This window comes from Cimex lectularius, unplaced genomic scaffold (assembly GCF_000648675.2).
Source record: "Cimex lectularius strain Harlan isolate CLEC.00 unplaced genomic scaffold, Clec_2.1 scaffold105, whole genome shotgun sequence".
NCBI classification, from domain to species: domain Eukaryota; kingdom Metazoa; phylum Arthropoda; class Insecta; order Hemiptera; family Cimicidae; genus Cimex; species Cimex lectularius.
In genome coordinates this window covers 791552-819200 of record NW_019394178.1, presented here as the reverse complement: position 1 = coordinate 819200, position 27649 = coordinate 791552, and the positions used below count along the sequence as shown (strand labels likewise).

General features: G+C 34.4%; 1 protein-coding gene and 1 non-coding gene across 3 annotated transcripts in view; both read left to right on the top strand.

Moving 5' to 3' along the window:
* Nucleotides 1–27649, top strand: part of LOC112126113 — a 302358-nt gene that overhangs the window by 264486 nt on the left and 10223 nt on the right. For both annotated transcript variants that reach the window (XM_024229996.1, XM_024229997.1), the window contains exons 4-5: nucleotides 8549–8654; nucleotides 21763–21846. In XM_024229996.1, coding sequence (XP_024085764.1) covers nucleotides 8549–8654; nucleotides 21763–21846 — 190 coding nt within the window. The remainder of the gene's footprint in view (nucleotides 1–8548; nucleotides 8655–21762; nucleotides 21847–27649) is intronic.
* Nucleotides 19386–19457, top strand: Trnah-gug. The gene has a single exon. It is a non-coding gene; the product is annotated as a tRNA-His (tRNA).

The following is a 27649-nucleotide window of genomic DNA, read 5'->3' as shown; positions in this document are numbered from 1 at the left end:
TAAATAAAAACTCACTACAAGCGTCTTAATGGATAATTTATGGAGTGGGACAGGTAGGTAAAGCTCAAACCATCGCTGAAACCCTCATAAAACCGTGTATTAATGGTATTGTATCTTGCTTCCTTGATGAAAAAACAGTAAAATTTATATGTTTCACGCCCTGTCAAACAAACCGAAAAAAAGAAACAATATACACAAAATATACTTGATTTATCAAATGAAGTGAAAAATCGCAGGTTTCTCCCATCAAACAGAGATGTGAAAATATCATTATGAAGTTTTTCGGAGGATCTACGGAAGAGGTCAACACAGGGAAAAAACTTGTCTGCACGGTTGAACCAACACAGGTTGGATTGCGACAATAAGAAAAAGATATCGGGACTTGCTACCCATGCGTTAAACAGTAATCACTTTTTCAAGTTCGACTCCCCGAAAATCTTGTCCGGGGAGTCGAACTTGGAAAGGAGATTACTGACCGAAAAAGTGTATATCAGTGTCACCCCAAATACTTGTAATCTATAGACCGATAGGTTATGCTCCATTTCGGTCTATGCAGGCCTCCTAAACGAATACAAAAATTCAAAGCAAAGGAGGGAAATGAGTACGTCGCCCCATTGGCGGAATCTGTTAACCAGAGGAGAGAAAACGAGTTGTTGCCATCATTTTGTCGGGGTCCTCTCGGCGAAGAGGGTTTGTTTTTAATGTGTGATCTTAATGTAGAATATTTAAATGTAAGACAAGTTAATTATATATATGTATAAGAAGCACGCTGTGATCGCATGAACCTGAAAACAAAAGGTGTTTTACTAGTTTTTTTAGACTTTTACGAGGTAACCTTTTCTCGACCACGTTTTCACTTGTACTTATATTTGTAATTTTTTAAAAAAAATTTTAAATTATTAACTTATTAAATAGTAAATAATGTTTAGATGCTGAGAACCAAAAAACGTAATGTACTTCGGTGCCCACGACACCATGTTTCTTTTTATTTCCCCATTAAGGTTAAAGTAAGATATATAAAATTTTCAATTTTTGTGCAATTGTTTTTTCATGTTTTTAATTGTTGTTTTTTATATGATAATAAAACAGGTACTGAAGATGACATTATAAAAACTGTCGAAAGCTCGGCGAAAACTGAAAGGAAGTTTTTTTCCCTGTGTTGACCTCTTCCGTAGATCCTCCGAAAAACTTCATGTTTCCAGCAGGTCGATAACCCAGCTCATCGTTACAATTCATTTTCTCTCTAAATCGACCAATCAAATGGCGTCGTTGGGTTGGCTATTTCATTATTTCCTTTTGTCCGTTTTGGATTTTTTCTCGTCCAAATCTGTTGCACTTCCTGCCAATGCAACAAATTTTAAAATGTTCCTTTTGTTGAACTATAGGTTACAATAAAGGAAATTATTTGGTTCTATTGCGTAAACGTGTGCACAAATGGTTCAAAAACAATGACTGGCCAAATGATTGGGAGTGATTATTTAAATAAAATATAAACCGACAATTGCAGCAGCAATCATTTTGCTCTCCACAGACATGATTTACCTACAAAACAATACCTCTTTAAGAAAGTTTTGGATGAGGCTGTTCAAAGTATTAATTATATCTCGTTTGTGCTTTTCACAATTCTAAGTGATGATGTACCTCTATCCACAGAGAAAAATAGACCAGCGCTTTTCCGATTACAAAAATCACGTTCTGAAGTCTTATCCCTGTTGATGGACCCCATGTCCAATAGGCCTGCGTTTTTAACGACGGAAAATGGAAATGTACTGTCGTATTTATCAGATATTTTCATGAAAATGAATGAAATGCGTCTTTCTGTGCAACGAAGAGTATGACAACTTCCGATGCTAATGACAAAGTTCGCGCCTTCAAAACTTCAAAAGAAAAATCCAGTTTATGGTTGTCTCCGTTGAGAAGGACGAGTTGAGAGTCATTTCCTGTCTTAAAAGATTTTTTAATCGAAAACAAACTGGAGATTGCGAACCTTATTGATGAAATATGTAAACACCTTCAAAATTTGGAAATGTTTTTTGTGCACTCCTTCCCAACTACAATGCGGCAAGACCGTGAATGGGTGGTAAAACCGTTTTCAGTATTGAAAAGCCACCCAATCTACGTTCAAGTGAATAAGAATGTTTGATAGACATTACTTCAGACTCCACCTTGAAATGTACTTTCGAGTGCCCGATTTTTTCCTACGCCTAGAAAATAAAAAAATTCAACCGCTCGTTGAAAAAGCAAAATGTGTTCCGTTTTCATTTGCCACAACATACTTATGTGAATCCGGATTTTCTATCTATAAAGCCACTAAAATTAAATATCGAAACTGTCTAGATGCTGTACCCGACATCCATTCTACAGTTACCAAAATTTAAATCCGGCATATCCAAATTGTCCGGGTTAAAACATCTTCACTCGTCTCATTAATTCATTATTCAAAGTTAAGTATGACAATCTAATGTTCGATTTCATAGTGATATCCCCTCCATCACCTAATGAGGAATGGACTAGCTAATTGATTAACCTTTAATTTAGTACATATTATAAATATGTAATTTTAAATTCTTGAATGAGAGAGGATCCGCCTTAGATTTTGGTCTCTAAACGGGTTCCGCTGGCTAAAAGTTTGGGAAGCCCTAAACTGCAACACAGTAGCTCGGTCACTACGTCCAAATTATTTTTGGCAACTAGCCATAGCAAGGGTATCATAAATATTGAAATACATAATGTATGAGCAAGGATGTAAATGAAAATTCGTACTTTATGGTTGTACAAGGTGATTACGATATTGGCTTTCATTTACGTAATTTTTGCGCAGCGCTTTTGGATTTTTGTAAATTTTTACATTTTTATTGTCATTTATTACGGCCCTGCTTATTATTTTCTAACGCTAGGTAAAAGAAACAATAGACTGATACATAATAATTTAGAAATATGTGCAAAACGAAAACAGAAAAACGTAGGTTATAAAAAAACTTCAATTTTTTTTCTTGGTTCTAGGTCCCATATTAACACGACCCCGTGATAGTAAAATGCGATTTGCATGCTTCAATCGCCATGCGAAAATATTGAATGCATAAAAGAAAACGCATTTTGGGGAGGGAAAAAATTTCTTGGCTGGCTAGAAAGGATATCCTGGGCCACCTTTCATGAAAGGAGGGAAAATGTTGATACACGTCAAAATTATTTTTCGAAAATTCGCCGAGAAAAAACACAGATTTCAATATTGGCGTCCTTCGCTGGTTAACGAAACCCAGTCTGATTGCCAGGTGTGCACGCTTAAAAATCCGAGGTGGATCTTCAGTGAATGAAGAGGAAGTCATCCTTTATTTCCTTTACCCTGATCCCTGTAGATTTAAACGTGGTTGACTCATGAGGAGGCCGTTAACCTACTTTGCGAAAGAGTGACTTTAAAAACTTGTCACACTTGTTCACATCGGCTCGTCGAAAATTAAAATATTTTATAAATTATACCTGTTCTTGTGTCGTCTAAAAATGTGTCTAAATAAAAAGATTTATTTAGAGACAAAAACTGTTACTAATTAAAATCAATATAAAGCATTTTCAGAAATGTTTAATCAAAAACCGTAACGAATAAATTGCAATTCGCTGAAAAATGAGATTGCATTGTCAATAATACCGGTTCGTATTGTTGATTAATACTGACCTCATTGTCATATATAACAGTGTATAAATATTTTTTAAATAATATATTCTACGCTAAAACCGAGTTGTTATATTTTGATGAAAAGATTCGACAAATGCTTAACGTCATCTGTTGAAACACGTACTCCGGAGTTTACGTCTGTTGAAAGATATTTGGACAATGTTATTTAGCCTACAGCGCTTTCCCACCAGCTCAAACAAGGGATTCTAGTCGAGCCATTACTTGCCATTCGAATGTACAAGTTAAACCGGCTGTTTTATTAGAAAGGTAAATACCATTCTTCGGTACGAAAAGAGCTTTTCTACTCGGTTCGAACTAAACGAATTTCAATTTCGTTAACAGTTCTCTGCCCATTTGCCAACGGAAAAATATTCCACAAAATTTAATTGCTGGCCATTAAGCCCAACCCTTTAAATTAGGTCAAATAAAAAAATGTACTCGGGTAACTTTTTCACGGTATTTATTGAGAAAGCTAAAAATTTAATTTGTTCGCATTTAGTCTTTTCTTTTTGTAAAGGTTGTTCATCCCCCTTCTGGCATATTTCGACGAGCTGCGTTGACATTATTAGGGAGGTTAATTGCCCGTTAAGCCCTCTTTTCTAGCGGTAATTGTTCCCATACACTTTTAATAGCCCTAACCGTTCCTGAATTGTTGAAACGAGTTATGTAAAACTTATATAAACAGTGGCTCATTAAATCTCAGCAACCATTGCCTTGTTTTATCAATTATAATTATTATATGCACTACTTGACAAACAACTTAAGCGCTATTTAAGAGACAAGAATGGACTTGACTTTTATAATTTGGTAAGAGAAAAAAAAAACTAACATCTTTCTTTGACTTTTTTAAGCCCCTGGCTCTTAGATACAATGCCAATTTGTATTATTGTATTTTAAAACCTAAAACTTACTTATATTTTCATCTATTTAATAATTGGCTGTTCTGTTTGTCTTTTTTTATATTTCAATTTTTATTCATGTAAAAACCGCGAGTCTCAATATATTTTCCAGATACGTATAAACAAAAACCAATATTTTTAGAATTATTTGCAATCACTAATGTAAAAGTAACTATTTGGAAATTTATTATAGTCGATCATAGGCCAATATTAAGGAGAGATGGACCAATCGTAGTTAATTTTGAATCATTTTAGTAAGTTTTAAGTCTGCCTCGCGTCTCTCCGTATAACATAATGAGAAGAGAAATTTTTAAATACATAATAAGGCACACTGATGGATCAAAGATAGAACAGGAAGTAGGTGTAGGAATAAATGGGTCGAAAAGTGGAAAAAAACCTTGGACTGGCTACAACTATCGTACAAGGAATGAGGTCGTCCTAATGCATAGAAGATGAAAAAGAAGAAACTAAAAGGTGCACGGATTTATAGATTTTCCACCGGTCAGACAGGTATAAAGGCATGCGAATTATTTTAGCTCCGTACTTGTCTAGTAGCCTAATGGCCGTAAGAAAACTAGATCGAAACCATGAGCGTGTCCAACGAGCCGAAGAGGCAGCACCACTTACAACCAAGGAGAGGAACCATAGCGTGAGAATATTTAAATACCTTAATGGCTTTAGGAAAATTCAACAAAGCTACTTAGCGGCGGATTTCAGGACATGGAAATATAAAAGAAAACGAACAGGATGAGCAACTACTCAAAGAAAGGTCAGCGCTCTCACTCATGGGACCAGAATCGTTGTCTATGAATGACTGTAGCAAAACTCTCAAAAGTTGTCTTATTTTTCCAGGACATAAAGGTTTATAGGAAAACAAGAGGCTAATCAATTAGCCGAATAAGGGGCAAGATCTCATCCAGGAGAATTGTAATAATAATATTCAACATGGAGGTGGATTTCGGGATATGGATATTTATAAGGAAATAAACAAGCTTACCAACTAGCCAAAAATGAGCAGGTCTGGAGAGGTATGTCCGCAACTACAACTAGGTGAATTTAAAGTGTGAGTTGGAGCTGGAAAAATGGTTTGAGATAGAAAAATTCAAGATTGGACAGAAAAGCACCAAGTAAGAGGCAGGCTAATAGATTTATTAATCTTTCAACAAGAAAGGCGAAGAAATTCTTTCTTGTACTAATTTCTACTAACAGTCTATAAGATAAAACCCCTTCATGGAAAAAGCACTTTCAGGTAATTACCCCTTGTAATTATAATTATAGTTTGGATGATGACCATCTTAACATAGACTGCTACACAGATGGATCACTTATCAAAGGTAGAGGGCGTGGTGCAGGAATCTACATATCAAAATTAGGAATCAGCATCTCCTCCCCTCTTGGTAACAATACCTCCGTTTTTCAGGCGGGAATCTGAGCCATTAATGTGTGTTGCAGAACACTTATGGAAAATAAAATTAAGGGAAAAGATATTAGAATTTTTTCTGACTGTCAGGCTAGTCTTAGGTCATTACAAAAAGATTGGTGAACCTCACGACTGGTGGAGGAAACTGTAGATCTTATCAAAAGGATGTTTTCCAGATTTGGAAACAAGGTAACGTTTATTTGGATACCAGCACATAAAGGATACCATGGCAATGAAAAAGTGAATGGCCTAGCCAGAGAAGGTTCTAATATTGCGTTTGTCGGGCCACAACCGGTATTACCTCACTCTATGAGCACAGCGAAAGAGAGTATTAATAACTGGGGCATGAAACAATTCCTTAGGGAGTGGAATTTATCCCCCGGACACAGGCAATCGAAAGAGTTTGTTAAGGTGATCAAATCAACAGAATCGAAATGGCTATTCTCTATCTCAAGGCAGGGAATTAGCAGTCTGATAGTATCCTGACGGGCCACTGCCCACTGAGAAGACACCTCTCCGTAATGGGTATTCTACCAGAGCCTTTTTGCCGTTTTTGCGAAATAAAAGAAGAAACGGCAAGGCACTACCTTGCAGAGAGTGATAGGTATGATAGGTCTAGATTTGAAATCTTTGAAGGAGAGGACATCACCAAATCACTCCCCGAGATAAAATGGTCCAAAATCTTGGGGTTAGTGAACAGATCCAAGATATTTATGCAGGACACATGAGCCGACCAAGTCCCGGACCTTTTAGGGATCGGGTATGAGTCTACCCAGGCATTTAACACCTCGGGTCTCGGTGGCCCACCCTGCATAATTATATATATANTTTCTTCTCTTACTCACTCTTTTCCGTTTTCCGTTATTGAAGCTTCGTATTTTGTATAGTACATAATCTACATTTTCATTTATTTTTATTATCCCTTTCTTCCTTCCTATTCTCTCTCTCTCTCTCCCTCTCTCTGTACCTCCCTTCTATTCTCTCTCTCTCTCTTTTTCTTTCTCTCTCTCCCTCCCCCTCTCTCTCTCCTCTCTTCTCCTCTCCTCTACCTTTCTCTCTCTCCCTCCCCCTCTCTCTCTCCTCTCCTCTCCTCTACCTCTCTCTCTCTCTCTCTCTCTCTCTCTCTCTCTCTCTCTCTCTCTCTCTCTTTCTCTAAAATACTGTCAAAAGTCATCCATTTGCAGCTATTATTAAAATATTGTAGGGTCGATTATATCAATAAATGTTGATTGACGACGAAAATTGTACGATTGTCAGCGATTGTTTTTCTTGCACGCACGAATATACATAAAACAAAAAAAAAGACATAAATCTAATTTATAAACCATTCAGCCCGTGCCGAGGGGCAAAGGGTATAAAGTACTTCGGTCATATTTGTGCTCTGCAAGTAAACAAATCCAGTTATATTTGTGTTTTTTATTTGAGGCTTGTCACGAATTCTGGTACACGATTTTTGCTTTAAACATGACCTCACTTGACGGAGTATTTTTCTTGTATGTACGACTGAAATATTATCACGGATTTTAATTATTTATTATGGCGGTGGGCCACACCCCCAACGACATTCATGACCACATAGTCAACACGGAGAAATCGCACGATTTTTTAATAACTAACTTGGTACCGTTTGACAAATTTAATCTGCATGGCCATTTTTCAATAAAATGTTAGACTTACAACGTTACAAAAAAAAAAAAAAACACTATAAACCTTTCAAAGAGTTATAAAATGTACGCCACTAACGACCTGGGAGAGCAACAGTGGTTGCTTGCTTCCCTCCGCATGTATGTAATAACGTCAAACGATAAAATTTTATTGTTTTATATTAATTAAAATTCGTGTGAATCATTTTCTTTCAATTAAACAATTATATAAAAAAACACAAAATTTAGGAGTTATAAAGTATTGTACTATATTTTTGAAAATAATATTTGATGATGTATTAATGTCGTATTCTGACACCTTAAAAACGAAGAGATTCTTTGGTCTGCAAAATATTTAATATTGGGAGTTGTTACTGACTATGATTTATCCACTACTGAACGATAAACCTCTCATCCTGCGCAAATAACAACTAAATAATCATCATATCATTAAAACAAAATCAAGATTTTTTTAGTATGTTTTGTATTTTTTATGGTGGATAGAAACTGGTCAAATATTGAGGGCTTTATAAGGCGAAATTGTTAAAATAATTGTTTCTTTTTATGTTTATGTATTTGTCCAATATATCACCACGTACACCAGGAATACCAATGGGGATTTTTATTGAGGCAATCCGGCTAAACAATATTTTCCACTAACCCCTTTTTTTTCTTCCACCACGGCCCCCAGTCAATGGCTGTTTGGCATTCAATCCGGGAGCCCGTTTCCATTCGTACCACGGCCGTTATATGAGAATTCGGGTATAAAAGGGGGAAATTCTCTGCCAATCTCGTCCTGGGCGAACGTTTCGCGATAGAATTCGTATTAACCGTTCGCCTCAACGGACTCTCGGCCTAATCTAGTTGCCGAGAAGGCCTCCTGTGCTTTATTAAAAACGTTTTCTCTCTTTTTCAGTCGGAGGGGAAAATTGCGACGAGGAGACCCTAGTCACATTCGGGTACAACGTTATGAAAACCTGCCTGATTAGTTTCGAGTCAGAACTCACCTGTGAGGAGCAACGGTTGGTATTTCAGTTTCTAAATATAATTTTTTATTTTTAAGAAAAATCCATCACACATGACAAAGACAAAGATAATTTTTGTGTATATATATATTGGGAATTGATGAGTGCAAGCAGACAGACATATCGAGGGAGAGTGAGAGAGAGACGACGGGAAGAAAGAAAGAGATAGTGAAAGAAAGAGAGAGTTAGAGAGAGGGAGAGTGAGAGAGAGAACGAAAATAATAAATGCCACAGAGAGTGACACAACCGTAGAAGTAAAAAACATTCAAAACTAAAAAATGGTAAAAAGAGTAAGATGAAAAATGGGGATACAAATAAAAATCAAGAGTGGAATAGGGAGAAAGGGAGAGAGATAGATAGATAGATAGAGAGAGAGAGAGAGAGAGAGAGAGAGAGAGAGAGAGAGCGCGAGAAAGAGAGAGAAAGATAAAAGGCTAAAGAGGATCAGACAGACTGACTATATGGAGATAGGAAAAAAATGGTCGACAGAGAGAGAAGAGAGAGAGAGAGAGAGAGAGAGAGAGAGAGAGAGAGAGAGAGAGTGAGAGGGAACGAAAATAATAAATGCCAGAGAGAGTGACACAACCGTAGAAGTAAAAAACATTTAAAATTAAAAATGGTAAAAAAAAGTAAGATGAAAAATAAGGATACAAATAAAAATCAAGAGTGGAAGAGAGAGAGAGAGAGAGAGAGAGCGAGAAAGAGAGAGACAGATAAAAGGCTAAAGAGGATAAGACAGTCTATATGGAGATAGTAAAACAAATGGTCTACAGAAGGAGAGAGAGAGCGAGAGAGAAGACAAACAGAGGAAAAAGAAAAAATGACAGAGAGAGAAAAAAAAGCAGTGAGAGAGTGATATGTAAAGAGAGAGACTTTTCGTTGAATCTTTACCGTTACAGTTAAAATTAAAATTACTTGTCTAATATCCAATGTTATGTTTACTTAAAACAATTGGAAATTAGAGAAATCGTTTAGTTTAAAGCGTACGGGTATGAGTACAGAGAGACAGAACGCCTTACGTAAATAGTTTACTTTGTAAGTTGGTGTTGTGTCATCAGATAAGAAACTGAATAAAAAATAGTCTTGACTAAATGATAAAAATAGAGATACAAATAAAAATCAAGGTAGAAATAGAAATAGAGAGAGAGAGGGAGAGAGAGAGAGTGAGAGAGAGCAAAAAGCTAAAGAGGATAAAACAGGCAGAATGACTATAAGAAGGTAGTGAAAAAAGTGAGAGTCCAAAAGCTTGGACAAAGTGAGAGAGATAGAGTGAGGAGGAAAGAGAGAGAGAGAGAGAGAGAAAAAAAAAGCTAGAGAAAGAAAGAGATAAATTAAAAATTAAATAGTTGAAATTAAATAGTTAACTTTGTTCGTTGGTGTTGTGGTGCTGGGTCATCAGTAAAATGTGACAAGAAACCCTCTGATGGCATTTAACGTCAAATCGTTTATGACAAAGTTCTAAAGAAGAGGCCCCAATATACTCCCCTGAGAAATATATTTTTTTTAAGCTGGGAGAATTATTTTCAAGTAATAAAAGTTGTTAGTCGAAAAATAACTTTTTGAGTTCTAACATTTTTGTCAAACTCTAATAGATAAAATCGCAACTTGCTAATTTTGCAAATGATATTATTTTAATGTATACAATTTTTAATCTAAAGAAATTATGTTGCTTGTCTTTTTCATCAAAATTCAAAGATAGATTGGTTTATAACTTACATTTATATTATGTGAATTATGGGATTAAAGTAAACCATAGATATAACAAAAATAATATTAAATTATTAATATGAATATTTCCAAATTGTATTGAAATTTAATTTATTTCTATCAAAAAACTAGATCTTTACAGGCGAGTAATCGTAAAAAACCTGTATAGAAAAAGACTTTATTTTTATTTATTATCAAACTATCTCCAAAGTATGTTTTTCTTTTTACGTCCAAATCAGTATGTATAAAGGAATAGACATGTGCATCATGACAGTGGATTGTATTGCGTTTCGACCTGAATAAATTCATGAATCCTTGCGATAAATATTGAAATGGAAAACCCAAATCGTTTTAAAACTTAAAATATGAATACGCTGCACTAGGGAAAAAGGTAGGCGAAATTTATCACCCTAGGCCGTGTGGCTTGAATACAAAGGAGGCAGTAAGAAAACAGAGGTGGGTTCACAACTCTCACGAGATATATATTTAAATACTACAGCCCTTCCCGAATTTAATCCTAGCCCCGAGGTTGATTACTCTCGGCGGGGCGTGGAAATTAATCATGCATCTTCTAAGAAAGCTTGTACCAGCAGGACCGGTACGGTTTGCCACCCTTTATTGCTAACTTCTTATAACGAAAGACTGGTTGGAAAACGCTGAGGGAGAATTTGTTGCTTGATTTTTCAATTTTCATCCTTTTCTGTATAACGGTGGTTAAATAATATCCGCTCTAAATCCTCGAGTATTTGCAAACTTTCAGAGGCTTGTGTGAAAAACTATGGTAGAAAAGGTAGAAAAAAGTACTGGATGTGCGTTGTTAATTATGCTCTTTCTGAAATTTTAACTGGCTTGTTTAGTTTATATTCTTTAACAGCAAGTTGTATTAAATTAAGCGAAAAAAGCGAAAAATTACTAAGCTGTGAATCAGAGAGCGTTCTAACTTGTATCAATGTAATACACAGAGTGAATATAATATTTTAGTGTGCAAGGAAAGGTACTGGAGCAGTGAATGGAGTAGGTGAGTATGGAATGTAATTTTTTAACGTGAATGTTGGAGCTACTTTATCATAAACTCCGAGCAAATCCAGTAAACTGGGGTAGTACAAATTAAGGGGGTAAGCAAATCGAGTTATCTGGGGTGTAGATGTAATGTATTAGCGTGAATGGTGGGGCTTCTTTATCATTAACTCCGAACAAGTTGTGTAATTTGGGGCAGTTTGAATGAAGTCAGGTGTGTGAATATAATTTATTAGCGTGAATTGTAAAGCTTCTTTCTCAATAACCCCTAGCAAATCGAGTTACCTGGGATGTGGATGTAATGTATTAGCGTGAATGGTAGGGCTTGTTCTCAGATGGCCGGCGATGAACAATGCAATTTGCTGGTCTTAAAACCATCCTCGGTTCTACTAGCCAGGAAAGACTACGGACGTGGTTGCTGATTTTAATGAAACTGGTGAATTTGGTGATAATAGGTAAAATATAAGACACACGGTTTTTTTTTGGTTTTTTTTACTGGGGCTTCCGACATCTAGGTCATTTCAGCCCCAAGCTAAGTCAATATTATATTAACACTTCTATTTACAAACACTACATTCATACAGATAAAAACATTCATACACATAAATACATCCATACAATACACTCATTCCATTTGGTCGGTGGAGGAATATCAAGTACTCCACCGACCTATGCTCAAACTAAACTAGATTGGGGTCGATGGAGTACTTTTATAAATATTCCGCCATCGACCCCGAACACATACTCACCCCTTTCATCGTTCGAGGGGCGATGATGATGTTATATTTCACCCTCACCCCTCGCCATTCACGCTAATAAATACATGAACTCAGACAAAACATATAGACACACAACACATGAGACATACTATATACAACAAAAAATCCCAATTTCCCCTAAAAAGCGGAACAGGGCACCCTGAAACTCGCTGCAGTGCTCGAGTACCTTCTTCAGATAGGATCGCATGCCGACACGCTCCCTGTAGGGAGCCACAAGGTATTGTTTAAACTTTCTTGACAGAGGCCCTAAGAGCCGGAAAAAAATATTTTTGATAATTTAAGTAATCTTTTTTATATTTTGCCTGTCTTTGTTGTGCATGTATTTCTAGGTTATTACCAGCCGATTTTTGAAAATATAAATAAAGATAATAATACGCAGGTACCTATTGAGTGGGATAAATGTTAAAAGAATATGAAAAATCACATTGTTTAAGAAGTTATAAGTTGAGTTATGTTTAAAAAAAAATTAAATAATATGAGATTGAATTTTCTGCACTTTTTCTAATCTATCACCATATGATTAAGGTCGGCTTGTTTTTCTGTTTGTTTTTTTCTATTTAAATTTAATTCTTGTAAGTGTATCAACAATATGTTACATGTTCCAATTAAATCTAAAATACAAAATTTTGTAATTTAATTTTTAAATGTGAAATGTAAAATTTTCTCCAAGAGAGTATATTTTTTATTTAACATTCGTCATTGGTACAATAAGTATTGTATAGAGCCGAAAGGATAAATTATGACTAAATGTTTTCTATGTGTAATGTAAAATTCTAAATTTTATATTATATTTACAAACTAACTTAGTATTTTTCTCTACATTTTGTTTGCTGTTTTTTAGTGTAATAATATTCTGTAATGTCAATAGACTATGGTTCATACAACTTCCAAACATTTTCCTACTTCTTACTTGTGCTGGAAACATCTCATTAAAACATGCCCCAGGTCGCCAACACTTCGCAGATGTCATTCGGTCTTTGAATAATTTTTAATGTATAAACCTGTATTCACCCCGAACCAAATAATACGGAGCGATCTCTCTTTGTGAAGTCAGTGAAGCTACACGATTTCTTCGTAAGGACAGGGTTGATGGATTGATTAAATTTGACTGCCAGGATATCCTTCCAGTGCAAACACCATACCAAATGGATTTTTGATTGAAAGTATTCTTCATGTCAAGTATCGGGACTGAGTCGTTTTCGAAGCTTTCATTTTATTGCGCCTCCTTTCTCAATATATCAAGAGTTTCGTTGTGGTCGACTCTGGAATTCTTCTTTACTGAGAAAAAGTAAACAATATTTTTTTTAAACTAGTGTAGACGATCAGTTTGCTTCCGAACAGAAAGAGTTATACGAAATCGCAATATTGCTACCTTCTTGTTCCCTACTCATTTTATCCTCTAATGCGTTAATTTCCGTACAGTTCAGTTGAAAAAATTTAACATGGAATGCAGTTTAAACGTTTTTACATGTGAAATTTGAGTTGTACACCGCGAACCCAAGTTGCATCATTAATGTCTAAATCATCGTTAATATTTCCTACAGTTATGAAGGAATTGTATTTCAATCTTTCTTAGAAAACAATTGACATTCGAAATTTTCAATTTTCACTCACAATTTATCTTTTGTACATTTGTTTCAAGAATTAACTGTGGGAATGAAACAAGTCATTTTTTAAAATCTAAATTACGTTCATCTTTTACCCTTGAAATTAAGTGATTTTTTGCCTTTCTTGGAATTGAGCTATATCTTTCGTTCGAAATTCGTTAAATCAACTTAGTAAAGGTACCTTTTATTTAACTTTACATCAAACCCTTTTTAACTTTCACCAAGATGGGATAAAAAATTCATTCATTTTGAAGGAATTTTATATTAAATTACGAAGAGCGATGAGGCCAATTTGAAAGAAAACACTCAGTCCTTCGTTGCGTTTTCGAAATGTATTGTAAATCCTTTATCATGGCTATGAAATTATATCAATTAATATAAAAGGTTATAAAATATGGAGACCCACTTCCAAAGTACAATGAAATAACAATTAAAAATTATATAGAACCGAATCAACCAACCAACCTTGCGCAGTGGCAATACAGTAATCAATGAAGTACAATCGATGAATGAGGTGCGATTATTGCTATTGGGTTGTCCGGAAAATAATGCAGGATTTTAAGTTTTCATTAAAAAAAATCTATATAAAATATTCTGTTTACGTTTACAGGATTACTCATTNTCACCTCCAAGAAGCCGACGCCTTATACAAAAATGTCTTTCTATACCGACTTCCTTCCCCCTTCAAAATCCAACTTTTATAAACACAAAATAGCAAAATCTCACTGGCACTCTCGACACGACACGCAAGAATGGCACAATTACACAGAAAACAAACACTTTGAGTGAATAGAAATACTTTGATTTAATATGTAAAAAATGTATTTTGCGTTGTATAAATTCACTTTTCCACATCCAAAATTTAATTGTTATATGTAAACAACGTTTGTAAATCCCAGGCCCTGAAGATGATCTCAATAAAGATCGAAACGATGGCCCGATAAAGAAAATGTTTTTCTGAAACCTACGGTGTGATGTATGTTTCAGAAAAACATTTTCTTTATCGTGCCAACGTTTCGATCTTTATTGAGATCATCTTCAGGGCCTGGGATTTACAAACATTGTTTACATATAACAATTACATTTTGGATGTGGAAAAGTGAATTTATACAATTGAAAATATATTTTTTATATATTCAATCAAAGTATTTCTACTCACTCAAAGTGTTTGTCTTCTGTGTAATTGTAATTGTATTAAACTCATTTCTTTTGTCCGATAACTTCAAAATAGGTTTCAAAAATTATAAAACAATTCAAACACTTTTTTCCGAAATTAAAGCTCGCACACCAATAACAAATAAATCTGACGTAATGTACAAGATCAACTGCTTAAACTGTCCGGCAACTTACATCGGTCTTGAAACAAAAGAAGAAACGGCTCGACACTACCTCGCAGAATGCGGTAGGTATGCTAGGGGAATATTTAATACTTTCGAAGGAGAGGACATAACCAAAACACTCCCCAGGATAAAATGGTCCACAATCCTGGGGTTTGTGAATAGGTCCAATAGGTTTATGCAGGACTCGTGAGCCGACCAGGCCCCGGACCTTTTAGGGATGGGGTACGGGCCTACTCAGGCTTTTAACCCCTCGGGTCCTGGTCGCCCGCCCTGTGTAATATATATTACATATCTGTATATATTATATATCTGTATATAATATATATTATACATCGGTCTTACATCCCAATATCTGGACAAGAGGGTAAGGCAACATATCTATCATTGTAAAATCCTGCAGCACTAGCTACCCACCATCTTGAACACCAACACAATTTCGACTTCAAAAATCCAAAAGTATTACACACAGAACAAAACAAACATAAACGTAATTTCTTAGAAATGGTTTATATCAACAGAGATAAACACAGCATCAATTACAGAACAGTTACATGTAAACTCAGTCGCAGCTACGCCAATATCATTAATCAAATTCAATACAGATAACATACCTATATCATCACATTACATTCCACACATCAAATATTTTTCACATAGTCTAATTTCCCAACAATTTAGCTTTCCTTTTCCTATTTATCCCTTTCTATATAATCCTGAAAGGATAATCTGGCCGAACCATTACCAACACATTTTTTCCCTTCGTCGGCTCTTTTCACCTCAAAGAAGCCGACGCCTTATACAAAAATGTCTTTTCTATACCGACATCCTTCCCCACCCCTTCAAAATCCAACGTATATAAACACAAAATAGCAAAATCTCACTGGCACTCTCGACACGACACGCAAGAATGGCACAATTACACAGAAGACAAACACTTTGAGTGAGTAGAAATACTTTGATTGAATATATAAAATATATTTTGCATTGTATAAATTCACTTTTCCACATCCAAAATTTAATTGTTATATGTAAACAACGTTTGTAAATCCCAGGCCCTGAAGATGATCTCAATAAAGATCGAAACGTTGGCCCGATAAAGAAAATGTTTTTCTGAAACATACATCACACCGTAGGTTTCAGAAAAACATTTTCTTTATCGGGCCAACGTTTCGATCTTTATTGAGATCATCTTCAGAGCCTGGGATTATTACGTTTTTTAAATTATACAAATACATGTAAAATATAAAAAAATGAATTTTTTCAATGATAGAAATCTTAGTCTCAATTAAAGTATATGTCATAATAATCAAGTAATCTAAAATGAATTTCACGATAACTTTATCACAAGGAATCGGTTTAAGGCCAATGTTACATTTAATTGACATATTATGACTATTCGAAGCCACCGGCCCATTAATGAAAAACCAATTTACGTTCAATAATATCAATAATACAAAGTAGATAAAGTTTTACAAACTCACAATTAATGTGAATCCAAAAATCAAACTGCAACATTAAGTCCAAAAATTATAATATAAGCAAACAAAGCAAAGCTTAAAATAACTAAAATAAGGTTAATTGGAGTTATCGAATACTTTACTTAGTGTGATTATGCAAGAATTTAATCTGGAAACCTTTAAATATACAAAAATAACATCTTAAAAATTGATAATTAACGTACCTTAATAATGAGTTGAGGTAACGATGTACAACTTATTTTCACTTTTCTGGCCTGATTTGATCGTGGTATGGCTGGCTGTAACGGGGGAGAGAAATTTACAAAAGGTTAAGACAATGTGCCGACATCTGGGTTTCGCAATATAACGAATTTCGATTTCTCCCCTTTCTGACCCCTGACCTTACCAATGCTCAGGTGGAATTTTCAACTGGTGGTCCTTAGACTTAAAGACAATTGCTATTGTGTGTATTTTGTGTTTGAATATTTTTATTATCAGGATAAAATGATATATACGTTAGGTGTGTAAATGTGATTTATTTGTGTTTAAACAAAACTGGAGTTTCAGCATTGTCTTATTGACGTTCGATCAGCCAAAAAATACAAAATCTCTCTCTCACTCTCTCTCTCTCTCTCTCTCTCTCTCTCTCTCTCTCTCTCTCTCCCTATCTCTACCTCACAATGTGCATATGTCATAATGTATAAATGTATTAATTTATATGTACATAATTTCAAATTTTATCACATATGATCTACTTCTTGATCATCTAATGCTATCCCCTAATATGTAATATGGATAGCTTAATGTATTTTCTTGTTAATTGTAAGAGAATAAATTTGCGAGAATTTTAAATAAAACTATATTCATTCATTCTTATTTCGTTCTCTCCTTTTTCTCTGTTCTGCTTCCAGTCTGCCTATTTGTTCGTCGGTCGGTCATTCTATTTTTATTCCGTCCTCTGTCTCGTCAGGACTTTAATTTATATTCTTTACCACTGGCAATCTATATTTTTTTCTTTATGTCCTTCATTATTACTCTCACCGTATTGTTTTGATTTTATTTTTATCATCTTCCTGTCCAACCCTCTCTCTCTCTCTCTCTCTCACTCTCTCTCACTCTCTCTCTCTCTCTCTCTCTCTCTCTCTCTCTCTCAGAATATATATGCATATAGGTATATTTCAGATCGGAATCCGAAAACAAGCTCGTAATTCATATTCGTTTTCTAGGATAATTCAACGTTCAATAAAAAATTATCTGATTGCTGAACATTCATCATTTTCACCTTCCTGATAGCCGTGATCGTATATTGGTAATTATCTTTTAATATTTCTTACAACTAAAAGAATTTTGAAGTTGACAGAATTCAATCCTTCTTTCGATTTTTTTAACGAGGGTTTGCAACAGCAGAGATCATATCGACCCTCAGGGTGCCGGTGTTTTTGAAAAAAAGCCCATTTGTAAGTATGTCGGGTTCGAATGCAGGGAGGCTGGATTCGAACCCGGGACCTTTACCTTACAGTGATGAGCGCCGTGTTAACGCCTAACCGTTGCGGCCACCGACGCCCCCTCTTTCGATATTATTGGTAGATGGTTTAGTACCTTGCTTTTTGCTATTACTCAGGTTCGACTCCTTTTTACGGCAATCAATTTTTTCAATGCAAAAATAAGATTATTCGTATTAATTCAAACTTAATCAATACTAAGTGCTAAAAATCCGCATTCTAAAAGGGCACACTGGCAGAATAACAAACGACAAATTGTAAGAGCCTCGTGTGTATTTTATAATTATAATTCGATTTTAAGATTAATTAGTAGTTGCATTATAATTGACAAAACTTTTGTTTTACATCTTTATCAGACACTGGAATTTGATCAACGTTTCCACGATTAACCCACGTCGGGACAAATTGGTAAGCTAACTCTTTAAGAGGCAATTAAAAGAGAGATAAAAAGTTAAAGCGTAATTCAAATTAATGACCTACTTCGACTTTAAAATGAAATAAGTGACGGGGGGATTTTGGGTCGAGCTCTAATGTCCTTTTCTTGTCTCCCCGTGCGCAAAAGACATTTAAACCTACAGAGGAAAAATAGTCTGTCTTCTTTCTTATTTAAAAAAATCAAAACGAGAGAGAAAAAAGTAGAAAAAATATGATCATTATGTCGGTTGAGATGGATTAAGAGATATCAGTGTAATTACGTATTTTGGTTATACATCTACTTTTTCTGCAGGTGGGAGTTTTAAATTTTTTTAAACTACAGCGGGTTTATCTCACAGGCATATCCTACGTCTTTTTTTTCTATAATATATATTTTTTTTTTAAAGTAACAATATATTCAATGATAGCTGAAAAACAAGTCAACTTCAAATAAACTAGAAATATTATTTCGATTGGAACACATCAACCTGCCATTAAATACCAATAAATCACTTTCGCAGTTACATAATAATATTTGAAAAAATTATTTTATGACCCAACTAATGATTTTAAACTTGTATTTTTATTGATGTGGTTGTTTCTCAATGCAAGGATACAGTAGTTCATACAAATTAGCAAGAAATTTAGCTAAGAAAAGGAATAAATTTTGAAAGTCTCTCTCTCTCTCTCTCTCTCTCTCTCTCTCTCTCTCTCTCTCTCNTAATATATATATATATTAAAAAATTTCAATCACACTTTCTGTTTAACTTTCATCTACTTGTTAATCAGGCATAATTTTTTCTACAGCATGATAACAAGTTTTTCAAATTCTGATTCTTTCTATTAGAGAAATTCATAACAAATGATCTACTTGTTGATCATGAAAAACTTTCACCTCCGGGATAGCCGTGATCGTATAGTGGTTAGTACCTTGCGTTGTGGCCGCAATAACCCAGGTTCGAATCCTGGTCACGGCAATTAATTTTTTTATTATTTTAAAAAACTATTTTATTAAATCGTAAATACAAATAGGATTTTCAAATAATTGGAAATATTTTTACGCTCGTCAAGTACCGTAGGTAGCTGTATGCTTATTATGGTTGCATTGTGACACCCTTTTACAATAGAAAAGTAGTTTTTAAACAAAAGATTGCCAAACCTTTGTTCCAAATTTCGTCTGTCATTTAAAAAATATACTTCAATGGTTTGTTTAATTTTTAATGAATTTGATCATTTTGGATAAGATTTCGGCTGGAGAAAATGTGGATAATATTGTCAATGGAAGGCTTTGTACTGTGATTTAATCGAACTGGAATGCTCACTGTTAGTCTTTTACCCTGATAACGCACGCAGCACCATGTACGGCAATCTATTTCAATTAAACCTCCGTGTGAATTTACAATCAGACTGCGTAGGTTGTGAATAATTGGAAAAGCAGCCTTACCTAGTGGGTGGGGAATTAAATTTGGCGTTAAAATCGAAGGACTAATGGTGTTATAAATTTTTCGTTGTGCTATTAGACAAAATTAAAATACTGTATCTGTTAAAAGATAGAAAGGAAAGAGAGAGATAGAGAGAGATAAAAAGAGATTAAATGAAAGTAAGTTAATAGCATGATGAGTCCAAATGCCAGACTAGAAGCGGAAAAATGAAAAAATACTGCGTAGAAAAAAGTGTGCATATGTTAGGAGAAGGATTTAAAAAGTAAAAGAATTAGAGAGAGAGAGAGAGAGAGAGAGAGAGAGAGAAAATAAGTTAAAAGCATGATGAGTCAAAATGCCAGACTAGAAGCCGAAAAAAGAAAAAAAAACATTGTGTAGAAAAAAATGTGCACATGCTATTAGAAGGTCTTAAAAAATGAAAGAATTAAAAATGTGCACATGCTATTAGAAGGTCTTAAAAAATGAAATAATTAGAGAGAGAGATTGATTAAAAGAAAATAAGTTAAAAGCATGATGAGTGAAAATGCCAGACTAAAAGCGGAAAAAAGAAAAAATACTGCCTAGAAAAAAGTGTGCATATGTTATGAGAAAGAATTAAAAAGTAAAAAAAAATAGAGAGAGAGAGAGAGAGAGAGAGAGAGAGAGAGAGAGAGAGAGAGAGAGAGAGAGAGAGAGAGAGAGAAAGAGAAAGAGAGGGTGAGTGCAGCTGCCAGACTAGAAGCGGAAAAATGAAAAAATACTGCGTAGAAAAAAGTGTGCATATGTTAGAAGGATTTAAAAAATAAAAGAATTAGAGAGNGATGGGTGAAAATGCCAGACTAAAAGCGGAAAAAAGAAAAAATACTGCCTAGAAAAAAGTGTGCATATGTTATGAGAAAGAATTAAAAAGTAAAAAAAAATAAAAATAGAGAGAGAGAGAGAGAGAGAGAGAGAGAGAGAGAGAGAGAGAGAGAGAGAGATAACGAAAATAAGTTAAAATCATGATGAGTCCAGCTGCCAGACTAGAAGCGGAAAAATGAAAAAATACTGCGTAGAAAAAAGTGTGCATATGTTAGAAGGATTTAAAAAATAAAAGAATTAGAGAGAGAGAGAGAGAGGGAAAATAAGTTAAAAGCGTGATGAGTCAAAATTCCAGACTAGAAGCCGAAAATAGAAAAAAAACATTGTGTAGAAAAAAATGTGCACATGCTATTAGAAGCTCTTAAAAAATGAAAGAATTAGAGAGAGAGGAGAGAGAGAGAGAGTGATTAAAAGAAAATAGGTTAAAAGCATGTTGAGTGAAAATGCCAGACTAGAAGCGGAAAAAAGAAAAAATACTACGTAGAAAAAAGTGTGCATACGTTATGAGAAGGAATTAAAAAGTAAAAAAAAAAATAGAGAGAGAGAGAAAGAGAGAGAGAGAGAGAGAGAGAGAGACAGACAGAGAAAGAGAGAGAGAGAGAGACAGATAAAGAAAATAAGTTAAAATCATGATGAGTCAAAATGCCAGACTAGAAGCTAGGTGAGAGTTTCAGAAAAAGAAATAAAGAGACAGATGCAGATTGACACAGGTGTATAGTATAAATTAAATTGATGGACAAGAAAGAGGACGAAATAAAAATGCAAAGCCCAACCAACAAAAGAAGAGGCATACTGAGTGCAAAATGTGGAAAGAGAGAGAGTGAGAGAGAGGGAGGGGAGAGAGAGAAAAAGTGAGTGAGTGAGAGAGAGAGAGAGAGAATGATAACGTTGCTTTTATATGTACTCTCATTGTAATTTCTAAGATAAAACTCATTGCTGATATTAATGAAGTTATATAACCAGTTTGAACCAAATTAATAAAAGCTTCTTTTTTTTTCAGAAAAGCAATTTTGAAAATACTCGACAACTATTTGAATTTCAACGCCGTTGACGATGGATTTGGAAACGCCATTCCACACATCAGGTAACACGAATTAACGCAATAAAATTATGTCGACAACGTAACGACATAAATTTCAACCGGCTTGGCAATTCATCTCATTCCGCAAATGGGGTCTGTTGCTGAGCTCATTATTCTATAATGATGACGAGATAAGAAACGAAATTAGGAGAAGTGGGTAGAGGAGGGGAAAAGGGTAATGAACAAAAACCAACAAAAACAGAAATTATAAATTAATGTTTAGTTAAATTTAAAAATTTAAATTAAAAATTATTGTTATTTAAATTTAACTTAAATTAAAAAAACAACTTTATACGTATCATATAAACAAACATACCAATTATAAATACTCAATAGGTTTTTATGTGACTCTTACATAATTTACTTAAAACAGAAATTAAAATAAAATAAAAGGAAGCGTGTTCAAAATATATAAAACTAAAATATAAAAACATCCATACACAGATTCTACTGCCCCTCGAGTGAAGAATGCAATCTTATGTGAAATGCGCGGAGTAAATTTTAGTTTATGCGTTTTTCAATTCATCTAAAAAGGCGCCCAGCTGAACAATTTGTGCAATTACACAGAAGACAAACACTTTGAGCCCTGAAGATGATCTCAATAAAGATCGAAACGTTAGCACGATAAAGAAAATGTTTTTCTAAAACCTACATCACACCAGACCGCATCTCACGATTTCTAAATAAATAAATTTGTGCAATTTATAATCTGAGACAATCTTTGCCATCAGCAATTTATAATCTTAAATATAATCAATGCATTTGCATATATCTGAATAAGTTCAAGAAATAATTAAAAAAGAAAATTGTAAAGTTCCTTCTGAGCTAAAAAAACGTAGGCTTCGGGAGTTTCGTAATTCTGTTATATGGATGAAAGCTGGACACTGGATCCTACTGGAAAAAAATAATAGAGGCATTTGAAATGTGTCTGTACAAGCGCATGGTCAAGAATTCTTGGGTGCAAAATGTTTATAATAAAAAGGTCCTGAGAAGGATAACGGAACTCCAGCAATGGACAATGCTGAAAGAGAGAAATCTTAATTATCTAAGAAACATTACATGCAGGGACCGTAACACAGCGGCTGACAGTGACTGTAACACCACCATCTTCCTTAAAAGTACTATTAAAACTACCTCTATTGGAAACATACATACAAGGAGAAGAACAGTATACAGACTCCAAAAATAAAAACAAATAAACTGGTTGGAAACTACACGTTCCGAGCATACGATAATAACGAACAAAATCAGACACCTATTTCTAGAAATAAGGATCTCAGAATGGGTTCATACAAAACAAAATGATAATTGATTAACTACAGAAGTGTCGGCAGTCGTATAAAATTCATGGTTAAAGTTCACTCAAAACTGGTAAACAGATAACTACATTTAGACAGACTTCTTACTGGCTTCTGAAAAATCACCTTCACATATATATTCCGTGTGTTTCATTTTTCATCGCAACAGCATTATTATTAATAGTGGATGGTGTTAGTGTTGAGTTGTAGTTATTGATTATTCTCTTAATTATGTGTTTAGGGTAGAGATTGTTATTGTTACACAATTTCGACTTCAACAATCCAAAAATATTATACACAGAACAAAACAAACATAAACGTAATTTTTTAGAAATGGTTTACATCAACAGAGATAAACACAGCATCAATTACAGAACAGTTACATGTAAACTCAGTCGCAGCTACGCCAATATCATTAATCAAATTCAATATAGATAACATACATATATCATTACATTTCATTCCACAAATCAAACATTTTTCACATAGTCCGACACCCATTGGTACAAATGGCGACTTTCAATATGATCCCAGATCTTTTGTAACATCCTGTAAAGTTTTAACGAGAAGATAAAGAGAAGATGTGAGGAGAAAACTAATTAAATTAAGCGCAAAACATGGACGTGCTGTTGACTAGCACTGACAAAACATACCTCATATGATCAGACAGCCAGGTAGCCCTAAAAGCATAAGCTTGTAAAAATAGACGAAATGCATCCAAAATCTCCAAAACCTGGGAAAATATAACAACTTCGCAATATCTTTAGTACGAGGTCACCAATGAGTTCTGGGGGAATGACCACACATCCGAATTCTTAGAAGATTCTGCAAGACGATAGACCCATAACCTATACTTCGGTAATAAGAGAGTAATAATTGAGTCCTTCTTCTCATAAGTCCACAAAAACAAACGAAGAATTGGGCGGACTCCAGACTTACAAGGCAGTAAATTCACAACTGGCAAATACATTGCTATAGTTAAATAGAGTAAAACTCAGGGAGAGATTGGGTTATATTCTGCTCGCTGGTATCTGAGAAAATACACCCTAAAAACCCTATTTGTAGATTATGCAATGAGTAGAAAGGAACTGCGGCCCATATAATCTTCAATTGGGAAGGAACCACTGAACGGAGGCAGAAAAATTGCTGCAATGATAGTCAATGACCTACTATTACCTTAAAAGGAGGATCGAGTCGATTAAACTGATCCAAGTACTGGGGAAAAATCAATAAGCCAGAAGGCTGCATATCGGGAATACAACCCCCCCTTATTCTTAGTATTCCCTATAATATGTGTTTTGTGTGATATGATAATATAAATTCCAGGCCCTGAAGATGATCTCAATAAAGACCGAAACGTTGACACGATAAAGAAAATGTTTTTCTGAAACCTACATCACACCAGACCGCATCTACGATTTCCGAATAATCATTAACTGAAATTTTTTAATATGAAGATAATAAATATCGATATGATAATCAAGTTTAGAGTTGGATTGAGTAAAATGTATTTTACAGTTTTTTCCATAAGTATGTCAATAATTCATCAGTATTCATCAGTAAGTATTCAAATAATTAACGAATTCCTTCGTAGAAAAAAAACGCATACCACGCTTTGATTCTGTCATGGAGAGATTAGTTCTTGCGCGAAATTTCATAAACGGCCTGTGCGAATGGATAAAGGGAAAAAAATAATGCAGGTTTCCCGTTCTGAATCTTTCACTTGGCAACTACTGACTTAAGACCATAAATAATTTAACAGGCCAAGAGGATTTGTCGGCTCAAAGCTATACGAGATTTTCCTTTAGTAAAGTTTCCCTGTTAAATTGGGCCACCGGTAAAAAGGGCAATGGGCCAAAAGTCTCTTTTTTAATACTTTTCCCTTGTTTTACTGGATAAACAAAAGTTTTATATCACTCGAGACGGTAAAACATGCAAAATCCATATTCATCTTTAGAAGAATTCCTGAAAAAAATTCCAACAAAATGTTACTAAAAATTTTTTTCTCCAATTTTTTCCTCAAGGAAATTGAATTTACGAGTAATATTTAGGAGTGAATTGTTTCGCAGTTACTAAAGTATCAAGGTATTCGGTTCCAAGGGCCTCAGGTGGCCTTTATGTAAGAGTGTTTCCCTCGGCTTCCACATCCTAGTTCCAAAAAGAAATTCAATCTTCCCTGGGAAATTGTCATAAACAAATGACAAAATACAAGTCAATTTGTCTTATTTTAAATACAAAATGGTTCTAGCATTTATTGTGTTTGGCTGCGCTATCTATTCCTGATAGTTAAATTACATTTATTTTATGCAATATTCCAAACAATATGAAATATGTCTTTGATTAAATATTATTTATTCGTTATAATACTTCTGAAAATTACAAAAGCAAATGTTTATAACAGAAAAAACAACATTACATCTTACAATTAATTAAGGTTTTCAGTTGAGATAAAAAAGTCAATGGCACGAGCGGGATTCGAACCCACGATCTTCTGCTAGATACGCCGCTGCTCTACCACTTGAGCTATCGTGACCCATCTCAACCGCACCTTTTGAATTTTGATGGGAAGTTAGTGTCCGAGTGGATCGAGGCCACAATAGATCAAATGGTAGAGCAGCGGCGTATCTAGCCGAAGATCGTGGGTTCGAATCCAATTAATTGTAATATTTAAAATGAAGTATACTTCACTAAAGCTCTCCGTGACCATTTCATTTGTCGCCGAGAATCAAATTATTTACACGACATTTGAAAAATGGCAAAAAGGAGGGAAAATTCAAAAGGTGCGGTTGAGATGGGAGGTTGGTGTCCGAGTGGATCGAGGTCACGATAGCTCAAGTGGTAGAGCAGCGGCGTATCAAGCCGAAGAACGTGCGTTCGAATCCCGCTCGTGCCATTGACTTTTTTATCTCAACTGAAAACCTTAATTAATTGTATTAATTGGTCAAGCGGACCACGAAACTAGTGAATTACATTTAAATAAAGTGATGATTGATATATTTTTTATTAAATATGATATGATTTCACCAGATTTTACATAGTATACTTCAGGTCCATGACCTATTTGAATTGCGTGCCGTCAGCTCGTATTTCAAAAACCCGAAACTCTATATTAAAAAACCATTTAAAAGCGATAAGGCTTAGATTATTAAATAAATGCTACTTATTAACTGGATTTATGGAAACGGTTCCGAGAGTTTTTCCATTGTCGGTTAGGAAAATATTTAAGAAATATTAACAAATAAGAATGACTTTTAGTACTTTCGAAGACATGTTAAAAGTAATACTTATTGACCGTTATAAATTAAATGGGTTGGCAATATTCATTTTGTAGAAATGGTCCCTACAACAGCGAGGAACTGATGAAGTAGCAGAAAAGTACAGGTCACACCTAAAATTGCTTCAGTTAGACAGGGTAAAATTCAGGGGTGTGATGGAGTTAACAATATACCATGACATTACTTTAAAAAAAAAAGTATGAGCTTCCATTAGTTACATAAAATTTATAAAACTAAAGCGGTATAGCTGTGTCACGTTCAGATTTAAATGAACCGCCATGCCCCTCCACCACTCAAACAGTGAAAGGAGTAGGGGCCAAGAAAGGGCTATTTTTTTCAAGTCCTAGAACAGATCCCTTTCTGGCTTGTGTGGGTAAACAGCTATTTTTGGTAAAAAGAAAAATTTGGTGTGCACACTATTCAAGTGATTTAATTTTTATTACTTTGACGTCAAAATAAAAAAATAATAAGTGTAATTTAGTTTTAAAAGGGTATATATTTTTATAAAGAAAAATAAAAGAAATAATATTTCATTTGAAAAGTTGTGTTAATATTTTAATTGTATTTTCTAATTTGGTGGTGAAAATTTTAATAATAATAATAATAATTTCTTTACCTTTCTTTATGGAACTATAAAACGAGAATCAAATTCCATTTTAAAATTAAGGTTTGTAGATTTGAGATAGGTTTGTTATAGGATAAAATGATTCTTTAAATTAAAAATAATAATTAATAAAATATATTGTCATTTTATGTGAAAATAAGTTGTAATTAAAGATTCAAATTTAACAAACATTTGGTGTCGTATTTACTTTGGTTTAAATGAAATATAAAAGGTGCCTGATCGATAAATGAAATAATTGTAGTCAGGTCCGATCGTAAAAAACCTCTGGGAATTTGTTTTCGGATTTCCTAATTCAGGGTTGGACCCAACAAAAAAGGAGAAGAGACACGCTATATCACAGCTGTAGTTGTTATTTGTTGATGTATTTTTATTTGAACGTAAGTGCAACCAATAGTTAAAACGAAAATAACCTAAAAATATATCGTCTGGTTAAATGAGTCGGAAATGAAAAACAGTTGAAGTAGAGAAAAAGAGAGCAAAGGAGAAAGAGAGAGAGAGTGAGAGAAGGAGCAAAAGAGCGAGGATGTGTTTTTCCCGGCCAAAGAAATCATCAAAGTACATCAGGCAGTTTATTGGTACATGGTCTTTCAATTTCGTAAAGTGCAGAT